Consider the following 18,705-nt stretch of genomic DNA (forward strand, 5'->3'; position numbering starts at 1 on the left):
TCCTCATGGAAGCCCCTCTCTATAGGTCCTGGTTATGTTATTCCCTTTAACAGAATGAAGAGATGAATGAATTAGGACATGATATCACCAATTCATGATCTTCAGCCATGGGACCTCAATGCTCTGCATAGGACGGAGTATAGACCATACAATCTTGTCTTCTGAGGCCATGTCCAGACGCAGAAAAGATCCAAATCCCTGGAACGAAGCTGTTCTCTCAGCCTGGTCTTGCCTCCTCGGCACGCGGCGGCCTTTGCACCCCCAGGGGCTTAGGCTGGTGGTCTGGGCCCTCTGATCTATGCCAAGCATTGCTGCATCCTCCCACCGCCAGTGATAAAAAGGACTTGAGAGAACCCTTTCCTGGTGAAATTATGGATGGCCAACACTACTTTCTCAACACCGTGAGACAGTGACGTGGTCCTGCAAAGTAGTTTTATCATCCAGTTTGAAGTACAATATTGGCCAGAACAGGACTCTGGACCCTTAACAGAAATCAACGCCATTACCAACCCCTTCAATCCCACCCCAGCCTCTACGAACGCAATCCTACCAAGACCCAGAAAACAACAATGTAAACAACATCCATACTCACTTTATTTTCAAACAGAGGGTCATGTACCCAAAGGGAAGCAGGACTAAGAACCACTGTGGGGGCTTGAAGTCATCTGCCTTAGCCTTCTGGCCCCAGAATGCCTCGTGACCCAATGGCTATGGGGATGGAACTGCCCCTTGATGGTACACATATTAGAAAGGTCAATTCCCCCATTCCCCAGAGGAAATGGAGAAAAGGAGGCAAGTCCCCGGAATACTGCCTCAGAATCATTCCAGGGACGGTGTATGACTGACCGTCAGTCCACAAATGGGAGTGGGAGGGGATCTAGGAACAATGGATGGTGCTGGCAGAAAATTATCCTGGACGATGTGCACCCAACACCAGGATACACCTTTCATTAGAATGAAGGGAGCAGACAAAGCCCTCGGAAAAGATACAGAGGCAAAGAGCACATTGATTAGAACATTATCTCGTAACAGAGGTGGGGCCATTTCCCACCATTATTGTAAAATAACTGTAACTAATCAAAACACATGTAGGCCTCTTTAATGGAGTTAATAAAACTACGGCAGAATGGGAACTAGGGGCAGAGGTACTATTCCCAAAGGAAAAACCGGGATAGAGGGAGCCATGCTGACAGGCCAGGTAGGTCCACTCTAAGTTCTTAGAAAGGAGCCCTGGTCCGGAAAACAGCAAATATCCACGATCACTATGTGGGGCTGAACCAGGGGAAGCCAGGCCGAGCCACAGTGAAGTATCCTGATGGCTCTCCAAGGGTTATCCCTACTCTTTATCCCCTCCAGTAATGTGTAAAACCCGAAGTGTGGAAACACCGGAGGTGGACACCGGGTTTTTATTTCTGGGCAATCTGACAGTTTGCCTGGGAAGGGAAAGGAGAGTGGACACCCGTGTCCCACGGCAGGTCATGGGGAGTGGCGAGGACTTCCAGCCGTGACCAGCGGAACGAGGCAAGGCAACAAGACGCCTTATGCCTGGGGTAGGATTATGGCCCACGGCCCTCTTGGCCCCAGTTCACCTCCTCAAGGGGAGGTCTCCATGGAATGAGCATGACTGCCAACATGGCCAGAAAACCCATCGATGCCGCTCATGGGGCAGATGATGAGAGGGGCTGCGCTCTTCCCTCCCGAGTAACTCAGACTGAAGTAGGGCCGGACAGGCCCACAGAAGGTAGCGTGAGAGAAAGTAAAGGTGTGACACCTCTCTGTCACGTTGTAGAAGGAGACCTCGCCAGCATCATAGTCCAAGAAAATCCCCACCCGCTGGAGAGGGGTCCGCAGGGGGAGGGCAGTCATTGGGGAGGTAAGAGCCCAGTATTCTTTCCCATACCACAAGGACACTGCCCAGAATCCATTCTGGGGGGCCGAAGTGACGCCACCTTTTCTGCACACTGAGTCTTCACAGACACCTATGGTCCACTTGGCTTTATCTCCCACCTCTACCTCCCAATAATGTCTCCCAGCGATGAAGCATGGAGAGCCCAAGACACAGGGAAAGAGATTGAACCGCTCGGGGTTGTCAGGCAGGTCCTGCTGGAGGTAACTGTACCGCACTTGCCGCAGGTTATCGGAGAGGATCAGGCTGGGGTAGGCTGTGTCTGGGTCCAGAGTCACATCCACTGCGGAGACACGGAGGGGACGGGCGGGGGGTCAGCCGAGGGCCAGGAGAGCACACCAGAGGACCCCAGCTCATTCCCACCCCCCCAGGAAGAGAACACGAGCGTCCCACGGGAGGCTGCATTCATCTTACGGAATTCATCCCTCAGTTGACATTCCAAAAATTATTGTTTGGAATAGCTGATTACTTTCCTAAGCCAAGATATATTGAAGGTACTGAGATCTTACCTCCATTCCCTCTCTTTTAAACATCTTAAGCCACAGTATCCATTATAAACTGAATTCCCAAGTTAAACTTTGGGGTTCTGGAACCTGTTTCACTCTTCTGGGGGCGCCTGGGTGGTGCAGTCGGTTGAGCGTCCAACTCTTAGTTTCGGCTCAGGTCGTGATCTCAGGGTCGTGGGATCGGGGCCCCTGACAGGCTCTGTGCTCAGAGCGGTATCTGCTTGGGTTTCTCTCTCTCCCCCTCCATCCATGCGTGCACGCACACTAACATAAATAATCTTTAAAAAAATCACTCTTTTATATCCTCCATTCCATGAGATCTTTACTCAGCCGTGCAAACCCCGTTCATCTTTTTCTAATGTCCCATGCAACACTCACGTCTTCCTCAAAAAGCTGCTGTTAACCAGCCATGCCACTCCCCCTCTCCTAAACCTGAAACTGCCATCCATGTCATGGGCTCGGGGGCTCAGCTGCACAGCATCTTGTGTCCGTGCTGCCCTCCTGCTTTAAAGCACTGCTATGATTCCCTCAGCTGCTGCTCAAGTCTTGCTCAGGAGGAACGCTGCCCAGCACTGCCTCTCCGGACCACGGCTCAGGCTAAGTGACTCCCACAGAAGGGTCATGACGGGCAACAGTGGAGGTGACCAAGAGCCCCGGGTAGCAGGCTCGTGGTTCAACCATCCGTGCACAGCAGTCACTGAGCTGTCCCCCAGGTCGTGGGTGTGCCTCATGCCCCAGTCAGACACCACACTCCGAGCTCTTCTGTTCCCCCTAGAGAAGCCCGCACAACGTTAGACAGCGTAGGACTTATGCACAGTACCCAGCTAATACTTGCTGAAAGAACAAAGACGGACCAGTGGCGGACAGCATGGAGAGAGAGAACACCTGCTGTACACCTCTCTCCAGGGACGATTCCAACTAACGATGGGAAGTACACACCCGAGATGGGAATACCCCTGGGACCACAGATTCACCCAGTCTCCGGACCATTCGGGGAGCTTCAATTCCTGCCCCAGCAGAGAGGGGATGACCCGAGATTCCTACACTCCCCAGCACTCAGGGGCGCCTGGGTGGCTCCATGTTGAGCGTCTGCCTTCGGCTCAGGTCATGATCCCGGGGTCCTGGGATCGAGCCCCACATCGGGCTCCTGGCTCGGCCGGGAGTCTGCTTCTCCCTCTCCCACTCCCCCTGCTTGTGTTCCTTCTCTCGCTTTGTCTCTGTCAATAAATAATAAAATCTTAAAAAAAAAATAGTACTTTAAAAAAAAATAATAAGGGGCGCCTGGGTGGCTCAGTCGTTAAGTGACTGCCTTCGGCTCAGGTCATGATCCCGGGGTCCTGGGATTGAGCCCAGCATCAGGCTCCCTGCTCAGCGGGGAGTCTGCTTCTCCCCCTTCCTCTGCCACTCCCCCTGCTTGTGCTCTGTCTCTCTCTTCCTTGGATTCTCTCTCTCGCTGTCAAATAAATAAATAAAATCTTAAAAAAAAAAAGAAGAAGAATCGGGCCTCCTAACTCTCTGGAAGGATGACTGCTTTTTGCAGAGCACACACTGGGGACTGCAGCTTCTAATCAAGCACCTGAGCTTGATTTCCTCCTCCTTCAAAGGTCATTGGCTTCAGCTCTGAGGCATACAAAGATATTGTAAACACAGAAACAATCAATGGTTTTTTTTGTGGTTGCTGTTTATCACTTTGATACACGTAATCTAAAGAACCCCAATTTAGGCAATTTCCAAAATCATTCACAACAGTAGTTAGGTCTTTAGGATTTTTACTCCTGTTTCCATATGGTTTTGTCTCCATCACCTACCTGAGTATAACTGAGCTTCTCTCAATTCTGAAAGAACAAGAGAGAAGTAGTTACGTATGTGTGAGTATTTCCAAGGACTACCTAACTGAAGGAACTCCCGTTAGAGTCCCCGTAAGGCTACGGTCGCATTAGACAGCCCGGAACTGCCGTTGTCAGTCATGTGCTGACTTCTCTACGCACCATCTGACTCCATCGCTCAACCAAGAGCCCTAAAGGAACAGGGACAGCCCTGCAGGGCGAAACACGGTTCCAAGTCCACGTCATATGCAACTCTCGGCTTTCATAAGCCACCTCTGTTCTAGAGGCTGGGTGGCTCAACTGGGAGATGCCCACTGCCACGCTGGGGCAAAAAAGACCACTCACTTCAGAGGCACTTAACAGTGGACAAAGCATGTTCACAAATAAGCTCTCATGAGCCTTTTAAGTGGCAGGGGAGAAGGAGAAATCAATGAGAGCCTGATCAAGGAGTCATGCCTTCCAGTGTCACCCACAATGTCTAGTGCAGTTTGTCCCTATTCGTTTGATGGTGGAAGACATTTGAGTGTCCCCTACATATGTACCTGAAAAGATAAAGTGCAAACAAGGTCTTAGGATACATCACACAGGAAATCACCAGAGATTTGGGGATTTGTGATGTGTAACAATTAAAAAAAGGGTTTACCTATATATAGAGGTTTCAGATCCCACTAGACTGTCCAGGAATTTTAGCACTTAGGATAGGGCCAACTCCTAACCGAATGTGGCTCATGAACAGAAAATTTTACATGTTGGGCGCCTGGGTGGCTCAGTCGTTAAGCATTTGCCTTCGGCTCAGGTCATGATCCCAGGGTCCTGGGATCGAGTCCCCCATCGGGCTCCCTGCTCGGAAGAAAGCCTGCTTCTCCCTCTGCCACTCCCCCTGCTTGTGTTCCTGCTCTCGCTATCTCTCTCTCTCTGTCAAATAAATAAATAAAATCTTTAAAAAAAAGAAAAAGAAAATTTTACATGTAGAAGGGCTTCCCTTGAATACCTAAACCACTTTACCTAATAAGTGCTGCTTGATTCCCCCCATCCCAGCCGGCACCAATGCCCATGAGCAGGAGGAGCTCGGCAAATCATAACTTTAAATACCAGCTCAAGTGAAATGCAGCTAGCATAGTTTCTGTTCATTCTTTATTCTGGATTAATTCATTTTTGGACTGCCTGTTTTTCACCCCCCATCAAAATAGACTGAGAGCTGAGTGTATATAAAGGACTTCATATTCAAAGAAGAAGATATTAATTGAAACAATTAAAGCAAAGGGAAGATGCAGAAGATCCGAGGAGGCTGGCCAGTGGGTGTCACCCCCCCTCACATTTCCCCCCACTTTTAAAGCAGATGTCCATCTTCCCAGGAAACTTCAACATCAAAAGCCCAGTAAATACATGAATTTACCTTGGATTTTCTCCATATCTGACTGCATTTTTTCTAAGGAGAGAAAAGAAGACCATCAGTTTGCATCCCGCATCTGGCTGGAAAATATATCCTCCTCTCAGTCAAGACACAGATATTCAGAGCATAAATGCATTTCCCCTGATGGACCCTTCTCCTCATATTACCTGTGAACTGCTTCAGGCTCTCGGTCAAGAATAGACATTTTTGTGCAAAAATGTGGATTTTCTCTTGCAGATCTGGAGGTGTGATCCAGGGCTCAGGGATCCTGATTCTTTCAGCTCTAAGTTAAAAAAAAAAAAAAAAAAAATGAGTAACTCCCTCCCCCACCCCCACCCCTTGAGGGGCCCAGACAAAGCCCGGGTTAGACTGACTGGCAGGTCCTTAAAAGCAGCCACCACACTTCTCTCCCTGTCCTCCTCCTAGACTGTGATCCTCTAGACAAGAGCAGGAGAAACATCTTACTCATTTTCATTCCCCCCATCGCACCTAGCTCATGGATTTTCAAATGGCTTGTCCTCAAAAAGGTTTACTGAATTAAACTGAACCTAAGGCTGACCTTGCCAGAAAGCACTAGATTCCTAGACAAAGTCCTGGAGATTCATGGTGGGCAACAACCCAGAGCCCTCAGGTTCCCAAATACGGAGAGAGGCCCTCCAGACAGGTACCCGCCCTGCTCAAGGGGTCCATGGCAAAAACCGATTGCCGGCTGCCTCCCCAATATCCCTGTCTCCCATCTTCCAAGTTATACGGGGTTCATGGCTGCCCAGTCTAGATGGGACCTTGTGACCGAGTTCTGGCCATTAAGAGGTAAGGAGTGTCTCGTGGTAATTTGAGAAGCCTGCTTAAAAAGGAGTGCACTGTGGCACTGTGACTTACCCCCCCGGGCTGGCTGAACCATGTTGGACTGCCAGATCGAGGACCAGGACTCAGGGACGGCAGGAGAGTGAAGGGAAGGAGACCAGAAGCCCAGCCCAGGGCTACCTACCTGCACATTTCCTACATGGCAACAATGTCTTAAATTACGTGTAAGCCTTAAGCCAATGAAATTTTGGGTTTCCTCTCTCATATAGCCAAACCCAAACTTTAATGTCACCAAGTGCGAGGCTCTGAAGATCTAGCTCCCTGTGCTGGACCAGAACGAGACTGGCATCGAAAAGCAAAGGTAACAAGTCAGGGCAGTAATTGCTGGGGCCATTAGGCTAGGACTGGACACGTTCTAACCCCTCTCCCTCAAAACCCTCAATTTTACCAACATAAACTACCCACATGGCACTCCCAGCCGGCCCAACCCATCTACAAGGCCCTGCCCCAGCCCCGCAAACGTTCCCACACAGCCCGGCTGCGTTCCTCTGGAGGGTTTTCACCATTCAGTATCTGCACCAGCTTCAAAGTTCGGCTCCTTCAAAGTCAGTCTCTGTCCCTGTGGGCTCTCCTGCACAAACAGCATGTTCCCAAGGCCGACCCCGCTTGCCCTCGTCTGCCCTGCAACACAAGCCTTGCCATCTGCCCACTTAGAGGTCTCCCTGCTCCCAGAGCTTCTCCTCACCCCCACCTGATGACACAGCCAAGCAATAATGAGAACGAGAGCCAGAATCCAGGTGACCCAGCACTAATTCTGTAACTCTGAGCCAGTCACACTCTTCTGACGCCGTATTTTCCCCTTTACAGAATTAGGGGGCAGTGGCGGGAGGACTCGGAAACCCTGAAGCAGCAATGACCACAAGAAACCATGCACTTCGCCCAGGTGTGTGTGACCCTTCACTCTCCATGGAGGCGTCGTCACAAACCACGGTAGCCCCATCCTACCCTCAGCCTCCCAGATTGTCAGTAATTCCTGAGCTTTACTGAGAACAGGTCCATCTAGCTCTTTGCACACAAGTGACTTGTTCAGAGACGGGCAGGGTTATGTGTCACTCTGGTAAGATGTCCTTCTCAGGGCTCCTTCCAGGATTTATGAGCATGAGGGAAACATCCTCCTGCACTTGATTTAACACTGGGGAGGGAGAACACAGTACCTGCTCAATGTGTCCCCGATGTCCTACAAGAGAAAGGAAAAGGATAACCATGAGAAGTCATAGAAGTCATAACTTCAGTCTTCTTTCAGATATTTGCTGAAAACCAAGCTACCGGCTGGCCCTCCTGCGAGAAGCCAGGGAGACAAGGAACAGGACTCACAGTCGAGGAGCTAAAAATCTGGGATGCACGCTGTTTACTACCCCAGCATTTCCTATGCCCTACTCCTGCCCTACTGGCAAGGATCTCACGACTTCACATTTCCTAACAAGTATCCCACCCTTGGACCACAACTGCCTACTTGTCCTGCTTGCTTGGACTTCTTATTGTGAAATAATTTCAAATACACAGAAAAGCTGCTAGCTCAGAGCTCCCGTATACTCCTTCCCAGACTTAGCAGATTATTATAACCATGTTTATATTCAGAACCATTTGAGAGATCACTCTTTCCAGTACATAATGTATCTTTGCCCCCTTAGACTTCTGTATTTCCTAAGGGCAAGTACGTTTTCTTACACAGCTACAGTCCAGTTATCAAACCCAGGAAAAGGAACATTGATCTAATGATCAATAAATCAACGATCTAAATGAACCTTTCTCTAACCCACAGCCATAGTCTAGTTTAACCAACAAAGTTACTTGCAGCTACTCACCTCCCCGCTCAGTAATCCATGACCATTCTCCACACTGAGCTATCACCACCCGTATCTGGAATCGTTCCTTAGCACTGATTTCTCTTGTGACACTGACGTTGGTTTAATACAGGCCATTCATTCTCCAGGAGGCCTTTCCTCCGTTGGAGTTTGTCAGCCATTCCCCCCATGATTAAGTCCAGGCTGTGTCATCTTTGACTAGTGTATGGTATGTCCTTCTAAAGGTACATGATACTCACTTGCCCCTTACTGGCCGTATGTTGATCACTGAATAGCTACTATCTTTCCTTTTGTAACTAAGAAGCAATCTAAAAATGATACTTCGAAATTATGTTAATACTCTAATTCTTGTCAAACTTCCTCCCTTAGATTTAGCATCCATTGATAATTACTGTCTGAAATAGCTTCTACTATGATGGTAAAAGGGTCGTTGGCTAGCTTCAAAATTCCTTCTTTGTTACTTAGTCAACATTTTACTAGAAGGAGTAACTTCCCCATGTATTATTACTGTGGACTCATATATTCTTATTTTAATAGGTTATGATCCATCACTGTTCTTATTCATTTTGGTGCTCAAAAAGTCTGAAACCGGGGCGCCTGGGAGGCTCAGTCGTTAAGCGTCTGCCTTCGGCTCAGGTCATGGTCCCAGGATCCTGGGATCGAGTCCCGCATCGGGCTCCCTGCTCAGCTCGCTAATGATCTCTGTGACTATCTCTGTCTCTAATAAATAAATAAAATCTTTAAAAAAAAAAAAGTCTGAAACTTGGCCAGAGAGTCTCTGTCACTTTTTATCCTATCCTTTCCCACCCCATTTTCCCCATTCCCATCTGGTTTACCCCTCCACTGTTTCCTCTGCAAAAATAAGCAGATACATGATGTTCCAATTATCTTTTTTTCATACAAAAAAGTAGCACACTTCGTATTTTGCACTATGATTTTCACTTAACAATACATTCCGGAAACCACTCTTAGCAGTTCATAGTATCTTCCTTACTCTTCTGTACAGTTGTATATTATTCCATGGTATACACAAACACACAGTTGATTCAACCACTCTTCTTGGTTTGGAAGGTGGGTTTTTCCCAATATTTTGCATTACAAACAATGTTACATCGAGTAACCTTGTGTGTATGTATTTTTGTACATATTTTCGTATCTTCAAGGTAAATTCCTGAAAGGAATCTTGGTCAAATTCTAACTGCATGTATACTTTTGTTAAATGCTGCCAAAACAATGTCTTCCCACCAGCATGAGATTCACTCTCTCACATCCTTGCTAACGGTGTACTGAATTAAGATAACTTTGCTATTCCAATGGGGGAGAAAGGGTACTATAGTATGGTTTTTAATTTGCATCTTATTAAAAGTACAGTAGAACACATTTTCACAAGTTCATGGTCCAATTTTACTTTTCTTTTGCAAACTGCCTGTTCATATCTTTTGCTCATTTTTCTATAGAACTTGTCTTCACCCCCCCTCAATTTTTTGAATGTTCTTTATATACTATTTCTATTATCCCTATTTGTGATATTTGCTGCGATTTTCTTTCAATTTGACCTATTTATTTATTATTTTAGCGAGAGAGAGTGTGCATGGGAGCAGAGGGAGAGGGAGGGAGGATCTCAAGCAGACTCCCTGCTGAGCACAGAGCCCGATGCGGGGCTCGATCCCAGGACCCTGAGATCATGACCTGAGCCAAAATCAAGAGTCAGACGCTCAACTGACTGAGCCCCCCAGGCAGCCCGTGACACTGGTCTTCTGAATGGTTACAGTGTATGTTTTTCCGTTGTGCTATGGTAATAGCTGTCTTGGTTACACAGGCATTATAGTATGTTTTAATGTCTAATAGGGCCAGTTCCCACCCACGGCTCTTCTTTCTGTGTTTCCCAGCTATTTTTCTGGGCTTATTTTTCTATCTGAACTTTACCATCAATTTGTCTAGCTCCAGATAAAGTGTGTTGTGTTTTTTGTTGGAATTGCATTAAGTCTATAAATTAACTTATGACAAACTGATGTGATGATGTTGACATGTTCTTAGCCAAGAACAAGAGATGTCTTTTTATTAGTTCAAGTCTATCTTGTGTCCATCAGGAATGTTTTATAATATTTTCCACACAGGTTTTCACACATTGCTTATAAGTTTATTCCCAGGTATTTTACCTTTTTTTCTCAATTGGAAATGGGGTATCCTTTTCTAAAATGTATTCTGGTGGTTATCTGTGCATACAAAGGCTGCTGATTTCTGTCTATCTTACATCCTGCTGCCTTGCTGAATTCTTTAATTAATTATAGCACTGACTTTTTATTTTATAATTACATAACACATATTCTCTAAATAAGATAGTTTAATGTCTTTTCTAATTCTTTTTTTTTAAAGATTTTATTTTATTTTATTTATTTATTTTTAAAGATTTTATTTATTTATTCATGAGAGACAGAGAGACAGAGGCAGAGGGAGAAGCAGGCTCCCCACAGAGCGGGGTGCCCGATGCGGGACTCGATCCCAGGGCCCTGGGATCATGACCTGAGCCGAAGGCAGACGCTTAACCGACTGAGCCACCCAGGCGGACGTCCCTAAAGATTTTATTTTTAAGTAAATTCTATACCCAACATGGGGATCAAACTCAACCCGGAGATCAAGAGTCACATGCTCCAGTGACTGAGTGAGCCAGGTGCCCCGGGCTTTTCCAATTCTAGCCCTTTTAACGGCTAGACAGTACATATTTTGGGTTTGGGGAGCCATGCATCGTCTTGCAGTTGCAACTCCACTCTGCTGTGCCGGTGGAAAGGCTTGTAGTTGTTTTATCTAACTACACTGGTTAAAACCTCCAGTACAACATTAAATAGGGGTAGACAATAGTGGGCATCTTGCTCTGTTCCTGACCTCAGTGGGGCTGCCTCTAATATTTCCTCTTTAAATAAGATTTAGCTCGCTTTTCCAATGACATCCACCATAACCCTCTCTCCCTCTCATTCCACGTCCACGAGCCCTCTTTCAACAGACCCCATCTGTTCAAAAATGTCCTCACAAGTATCTTCCACCTTAAAAAAAAAAAATTAAAACCTCCAGTGCTCACTTTGGCAGCGCATATACTCAAACTGGAACGTGCCCGGCACAGATGATGCCAGAAGCTGCCGAAGCACATCACGGTGTTAATGTTCACAGAGCACTGCTCACAACCACCGAACGGTGGAAACAAAGCAAATATCCGTCAGCTCATGAATGCAACACAGGGAAACAGCATGTGGTGTTTATCCATACAACGGAATATTAGCCAGCCATAAAAAGAAGGGAAGTACTGATCCGCACTAAAAGATAGACGAACCTTGAAAAAAGTACAAGGAGTGAAAGAAATTGACACGAAAGGCCACATATTATAGGCAAACCCCTGGAGACACATAGCAGATTGATGGCCGCCAGTCGGTGGAAAGGAATGAGTGACCATTTAATGGATACAAGGTTTCCTTTTGCAGTGAGGACAGTGTTCTGGAACCACACAGTTGTGATGACTGAACACTTACTTGCTTACTTACCAAATGCGACTGAGTTGTACACTTTGAAATAGCCGAAATGATGGAACTGATGCTATATATGTTTTATCACCATAACAGAACAAACCAAACCCTCAACTCCATCTTATAAAGTCCTAATCCAGGATGCACCTCACTACCTGCTTTCCCTATGTCTGCACGAGAGCAGACTTGGGCTCAGGAAGCAAAGCAGAAGAGAAAGTCACACAAGGCAGACTGGCCCCAGTACACACTGACGGTCACCCACTAAGCAATCCTACTGTGTCTCACAAACCACCTGGTTTTCCCATACTCTGAAACGGTAATTTCAAAACTTCCCCGTAATCTTCAAAGCTAATGTTTTCCCTAACTCCTGCCCAAAAGCAACAGGGGATCCTGCTTTCTCACGTCAAGAGAATAGAAGCGCTGCATTTCTGCTACCAAACCTCAACCTGCCTGCATCCACCTCCCCGACCCTCCCTTCCTCCCCAAATACCTCCTACACATGTGCCTTAGTCCCCTTGCCTTGTCTTCTCAGGCACGGACATGAGTGGTAAGTCCATCACTCTTACAGTTTCAGTGATTCTCCTCACCCGGATCCTTACAACAGACTCTCCTCCTGCATATTCTTTTCCGGAATGTTTAGCTTGTTTCTTTAAGCATCCCCTCCTCATGAAGCCCCACAATCCCACCTCACCTCTGAGCATTTTCTTACCTCTCCTCATGGTCTTCCTCCTTGACAGTCACCTCCTCCTGCAGTGGCTGCTCACCCAGCCAGTCCCCACTCTCCCTAACGCGGCTCCTGCCCAAACTGCTCACCGCGGCAGTCCTGTCTGAGGGCGTCAGTGATGCCCACGGCTTTAAACCAAATGGACGTCGGCCCTCAAATGCATGAGGCTCTGCTGTCCACTCCCTCCTTCCTGGTCACTCTGCTTCTCTGGCCAAGTGTTCCTGTTGCAAACTCTTCCTTTTCTCCCTGACAGTTAAATATTGGTGTTCGTTAAGGCGTCAGGCTAGGCTTCTTATGATTCTAAAGCAGGAGTCAGTAAACTTTTTCTTAAAGGCTAGACAGTACATATTTTGGGTTTGGGGAGCCATGCATCGTCTTGCGGTTGCAACTCTGCTCTGCTGTGCTGGTGGAAAGTAACCATGCCCGGCACGTAACGGGATGCGTGTGGCTGCGTGCCAATAAAATGGACAGACGGCAGAGCTTGAGTTTTATATAATTTCACATACCTCGAAATAAAATTCTTCTGATTTTTCCAATCATTTAAAACCGTAAAAACCAGGGGTGCCTGGGGAGCTCAGTCGTTAAGCGTCTGCCTTCGGCTCAGGTCATGATCCCGGGGTCCTGGGGTCAAGCCCCGCTTCGGGCTCCCTGCTCAGCGGGGAGCCTGCTTCTCCCTCTACTGCTCCCCCTGCTTGTGCGCTTTCTCTCTCTCAAAGAAATAAAATCTAAATAAATACATAAATCTGTAAAAACCAGGGGTGCCTGGGTGGCTCAGTCGTTTAAGCGTCCAACTCTTGATTTCAGCTCAGGTCCTGATCTCAGGGTGGTGAGATCAAGCCCCCAGTCGGGCTCTGCACTGAGTGTGGAGCCTGCTTAAGATGCTCTCTTCCCCTCTCCCTCTGCTCCTTCCCCACTAAAAAACAAACAACAAAAATACCAAGAAAACAGAAACAAAAAAACCCAAAAAAACTCCCCCAAAGCCGTAAAAACCAGGCTTAGCCTGCAGGACATACAAAAGCAGGTGGTGGGGCAGTTTGCTGACCCCTACCCCGTGCCATCAGCCCTTTTAATGGCATTTATCAACACCCGTTATCCTCACTGTTCACTTCTTTAACTGTCTGCCCTGGACATTAGAATATAAATTTCAGGAGAGCTTCTTCACCACTTAATCCCAGTGCCTGGAACAGTGCCCAACTCAACAACAGTTGGTATGCAGCGAACGCACGACAGCTCACTTCCCGTGGTCAGCTGTGTCACCTGCGGGACACCAAGCTGAAGGCACGGGACCGCTCGGGCCAACCGCTCCCACTCAAGTGCTCCCCGTTTCGATGCACACAGACGGTGACGTCACAGGATGCTGCACTGAGGCAGTCTGTTTACATGGCACGGGGCCGAACCCCTCATTCCATGGGGTCGCTGAGGCCCGGGGAGGTCGAGAGCCTTGCGTGTGACCAGACCACGCGGCGCAGGACGGGCCTGGGCCTGAGGACCTCCTTTTGCCCTTTCTGTGAGACAGCGCAACTGCCCGGTCCCAGGCGAGTCGGCCAGAGCCCCGGGAGGCATGCTTCCCTCGGCAGGCCCGGCGAGCTGCGCCGGCGCAGCGGGGCCCCCCAGCCTACCTGCAGGAGCTCTCTGGTGGGCTGCTGTTGCTTCTCTTCCAGCTGGGTGATCAGGCCGCTCAGGTGGGAGATGTTGCAGGAGAACTGGGCGACGGCGCCATTGATGCTGTTGTAGATGGCCAGATCCAGCTCCTCGAGGCGGGCCAGGAGGCGGTATTCATGCTCCTTCAAGGAGTGATAGAGCTGCTCGAACTCCCAGACGATCTTCTCCCTCTCCATCTGGGTCAGGCTCTGTGTCGGAGACAGGGACGGGCACTGAAGGGGGAAGGCTCCCTTCTAAGGCCCTCCGCGTCTCCTCCCCGACTCCCCTCTCCCCCTGGCACCTTCTCCACCCCCTCCCGCTGTCAGGCTTTACCGACTGGACACACAGCGCTGAGAGGTGAGTTACCCCGGGGATAACAAAGAACTCAGTCGCAGGTGAGTAAGCACAGACGGTGCGAGAGGACAGGTTGGCCTGCCCTGCGGGAAGCTGGTCCAGCCTTCCCAGGAGCAGCGCGGACACAGGCTTGTCGGAGGACAGGAGTGCACCATGTGCTCAGAGAGCAGACAGGCTTTCCTGGCAGGGGGAATGACGCCGGCAAGGAGACGGCGCCGCAAGGAGTCTGTCCCGCAGAGCCCGTGAGCGTGGAGGGGAAGCCAGAGAAGGTAAGAGGGCAGAACAGACCTTGCCTGGCAGGCCGGGTGGGGCAACACTTTGTTGCAACTGGGAGCCATGAAAGGCGGCCGGGGAAGGGACAGGGTCGGCCATGTGCCATGTGGGGCCAGACCGGAACACTCAATCCTCGCACCGTGGCCGGGACTGCGTCCCTGAAGCCCTTCCCATGTGGCCTGTGCCCGTTTCTGGCCTCCAGGAGTGTTCCTCAACTACCCCCTCCTCACTGGCTGTGGGTGTGGTTCCCCCTGGGCACAGATTCTTTGCCAAAGTTAGTCAGCCCTTCCTTCCCCACCCCTCTCCCACTGACAGGGCTCTAGGGCTCCATGCTCAACAAAGGGCCAGCAACAACCTTCACTTACTCCTGGGGAATGTAGTTTTATTGGGGCATAGCCAGACCAATCATTCACATCTTGTATTTGGCTGCCTTTGAGCTATGACAACAGAGTTGAGTGGTTGTGACAGAGCCGATGTGGCCCACAGAGCCAAAAATCCTGTCTGGCCCTTTACGGAAGCTTGCCAACACCTGCTCTCCGCTCCCCTCCTCCTGAGAATCTTCCCCCATGAACCGTCCCTCCCTCCGCCCTTCCTAAGCACTCACTGGGCTGCACACACCTTCGTTCCAAATCCTTTTGGTAAAGTTACAGCTCTCCTTAGCTAAAGTCCTTCAAAGACGTAAGTGATACAATGTAACCTTAGAAATGAAACATTAAAGCTGAAAGAGACCTTAAAGAGCAACTGATTCCGGGCTTCTGGAAGGGGCTGCCCCAGGCACGCTGGTGGCGGGACAATTTTGCCCAGCATGGGACGCCCTTGCACAGCAGGACATTCAGCATCTCTGCCCTCCCCTCCCCAGTCACTCAGTTCCTCAAGTGATAACCAAAGGAACACACCACGGGAGGGAAGGAGAGGGCAGCACCAGCCTTGCTGAAAAACCACAGGTCGAGCCCAACGTGCCCATTTCAGAGAGGAGGAAACAGGCCAGAGAGAGTGTATCACTCTCCCCGTCCATCCAGCTGGCTAGTGTCAGAGCCGAGAAGTACGTCCAAGTGTCCCGATTCTCAGAGAAGGGCTTTTTCTCCTCTGACAGTCCTCCCACAGAGGACACAACGGTTGTGTGCATGGGGATTCCACTCAGGCACACCAGACTGTCCATCGGTCAGCCCTGCTTTCAAGCTAGGGGAGCTGAGGTCTCAGGGGAGTGTGCGGGCAGAACAAATGGTGGTACCTGAAGACATCAGGAGAATAAGTTCCCTGCCCAAAAGTTCCTTCCTACCCCCTGGCCAGGACTGACAAAATTTCGCAAGATGCTGCTAGACACTGCCAGTCTAAGAGTTTGCTTTTCAGATGCAGGCACGTCTTGGGAATTTCTCATATTTTATTTACTGTTACAAAAAAATTGCTTGAGCACCTATGTGGTGGATATAAGGATATGTTACAAAAGTCTCCATACTTTTTTTTTGTTTTTTTGGTTGTCAAAACAAAAGCCCCAAATATCCCTATCACAAATGAGCACATCAGTCTCTTGCCCAGCCACTGTCAGCATCCATCTGCAGAATGTCACCAAAGGAAGCTAACCGTGCCCGAGACCCTCACCCACATCAGCGTTGTCAAGGATCAACCCTGATCTATACAAGACTAGCAGGTTAAACGTTTGATAGGTCAGATCCCCAGGGGTTCCAACCTCAGCTCTTCTATCCCTTCCCCCCCGCCGTGTGGAATCCCTTGTTTCTCCAGGTGAGTTCCCCACTCCCATCTGGGGTTGTTTCACCCACACCTGGAATTTCGGGTGACCTGACTGGCTAAGGTTAAGGGAAGTAACACCAGCCTTACAAAACACAGAGTGGCTAACAGAAGCAGTTCTACCTGTGAATTCCAAACACCCTTACCAAGAGTTCAGCCCGCGCTTGCTCTCCCTGCGCCCGGCGCCTCTTCTTCAAGTCCTTCACTCTTTTCAGGTGGTCCAGCTGGTTCTGGATTTGCTCCTGAGAAAAGCAAACACAGGTGCACAGTTCAAGATTAGGCAGACCTTAGCATCAGCATGGCTAATGTGCTTATCACACGGAACCCGCGTTCCCTGCTTAGAGCCGGTCCTGGGCTTGCGGACATCCGCAGGGCACGGGGGTCCGCACACTCTCCTCGGCAGTCTGTGTGCAGCTCGAGCTGAGGGGTCACCTGCCTATCCCCGGAAGGATACTGCGGGGCTCAGTGGAAAGGGGAGTGGCTTTCGAGGCTCAGGGCGGGCTGTGACTCTCCACAGAAGCATACAGAGGAAATGCTGTGCCCTCTCATTGTCCTCGCAGGCGGCGTGGAAACACCACCTTCCCAACCTACTCCAGGCTTACTGCCGGTGTAAAATGATACATCCGGAAGTGCCATGAATGCTAAGTGATCAACCGCACGCGTGTACCCACAGGTAAACGTCACGGGGCACCTTCCTGTGCTGGAGCCTCAACACAGAACACCACACAGCACCCGCCTTCCTCCCGTGCGGCCAGACACAACTCTTCCAGTCAGCACTTCGCTTCCGTGTCGCTGGCTGGCTGGGCGGCCTGCGGACTCAACCGTTCACAAAGGGCCACCCGCTCCCTTTATGTCGTTTAATCTTCACGGTAACTGTGATCTCGGGTCTCACGGTGGTTAACCGACTTCAGCAGCAAAGAGCTGCTCTTTTCCGTGGCTTCCAGGACAGGACGGCGCACCCCGCCACCGGCACCTGCCGGGCGCGCACACGGCCAGGCAACGTGCGAGCGTTGTGTGTGAGATCATCTGGGACCCGAGCGGCGCACGAGCGCGGCGACGCGTGCCGCTTTTACGCACGTCGTCCCACCGTCAAGGGAGGGAGGGGCCTCCGCGGGTAGGGCGCCCGGGAGCCCCCGGGGTGGGCGGGTGGGGTGGGACACCTCCGCCCTCCGCAGCAGCTGCAGGCTCTCCCACATCCGAGTGCCGAGGCCCTGGGGCGACGGGGAGGAAGTGACGGCTGTGAAGCACACGTCCGGCCCAGCCATTTTCTAGGCGGAAAGGAGGGAGCCCCGGGGCTCCCCCCGGCCGCCGGCGCCGCCGCCCTCCCGCGCCGCGCGGCCCTCACCTTGAAGCCGTCCACCGCCTCCTCGAGCGGCAGCACGCTGTGGCCGCGGTGCTCGCGGGACCGGTCGCACACCACGCAGATGGGCATCTGGTCCTGCTCGCAGTACAGCTTCAGCGGCTCGCGGTGCTTCTCGCACACGCCCATCTCGCCCCCGGGCCCCGACGGCCGCTCGGTGCGCAGCTGCTTCACCAGCTGGGTCACGTTGGCCAGGTGCCGGTTGGGCCGCAGGTGCCGCTGCGGGAAGGTCTCCCGGCACTGCGGACACGACACGTTGGTCTCCGCCGCGCCCCAGCAGCGGGTGAGACACGCGCAACAGATGTTGTGGCCGCAGTCGAGCATCATGGGCTCGGCGAAGTACTGCAGGCACACGGGGCAGGTGGTCTCCTGCTGCAAGCACTCGGCCACGCTCCCGGAGGCCATGGCGCGGGCCCGCGGGGCGCACGGGCATGGGCGCCGGCGCCCAGCTCTGCGCGGAGCCCGACCCTACCGCGCGCCCTCCCGCTCGCGGCTTCCGGGCGGCGCGGAGAGGCGGGCGGGCGGGCGGGCGGAGGGCGGCGCCTCCCGGCCCGGAGCTCGGACGCGCGTGGCTCGGCCCTCCCTGCGCCGCGGCGCCCCGCCGAGCAGGCGTGGGGGTCCCGGGCCCCGCTGAGCCCCGCGGCTGCGCGACGGGGCGGCCGACGGGCGCCACCGGCCGGACTCGCGGGGCCGGCGCTCGGGGCGCGCAGGACAACGTGGCCGCGTCCGAGCGGATCCGGCGCGAGCGGAAGGGGCGGGGCCGGGGCGGGGCTTGGCGCGGGCCCGCCCCGC

The 18,705-nt window shown here is 51.2% G+C and overlaps 1 protein-coding gene across 1 annotated transcript; it reads right to left on the reverse strand.

Moving 5' to 3' along the window:
* Window positions 1-572: 572 nt before the first annotated feature.
* Window positions 573-18,318, reverse strand: TRIM27 (tripartite motif containing 27). The gene is made up of 8 exons (XM_034985914.1): window positions 17,899-18,318; window positions 16,700-16,795; window positions 14,159-14,389; window positions 7,650-7,672; window positions 5,799-5,914; window positions 5,635-5,667; window positions 4,221-4,247; window positions 573-2,189 (listed from the first exon to the last, which is right to left on the reverse strand). The coding sequence occupies exons 1-8, from the start codon at window positions 18,316-18,318 to the stop codon at window positions 1,594-1,596; spliced, it is 1,542 nt and encodes a 513-aa protein (XP_034841805.1). The 3' UTR covers window positions 573-1,593.
* Between the last annotated feature and the right edge of the window lie 387 nt (window positions 18,319-18,705).

Source organism: Mirounga leonina, unplaced genomic scaffold (assembly GCF_011800145.1).
Source record: "Mirounga leonina isolate KUSES-001 unplaced genomic scaffold, KU_Mleo_1.0 Mir_366, whole genome shotgun sequence".
Taxonomy (NCBI): Eukaryota; Metazoa; Chordata; class Mammalia; order Carnivora; family Phocidae; genus Mirounga; species Mirounga leonina.

Bases quoted from the DNA above. Each gene is read 5' to 3' on its own strand.
- TRIM27 (XM_034985914.1), bottom strand. From the start codon at position 18,318: ATGGCCTCCGGGAGCGTGGCCGAGTGCTTGCAGCAGGAGACCACCTGC. The intron at 5,915-7,649 runs GTACTGTGTTCT...TTTTTAACTTAG, and splicing joins ATCGGGGACACATTGAGCAG to AGCTGAAAGAATCAGGATCC. The intron at 4,248-5,634 runs GTAAATTCATGT...TTGTTCTTTCAG, and splicing joins AGATATGGAGAAAATCCAAG to AATTGAGAGAAGCTCAGTTA.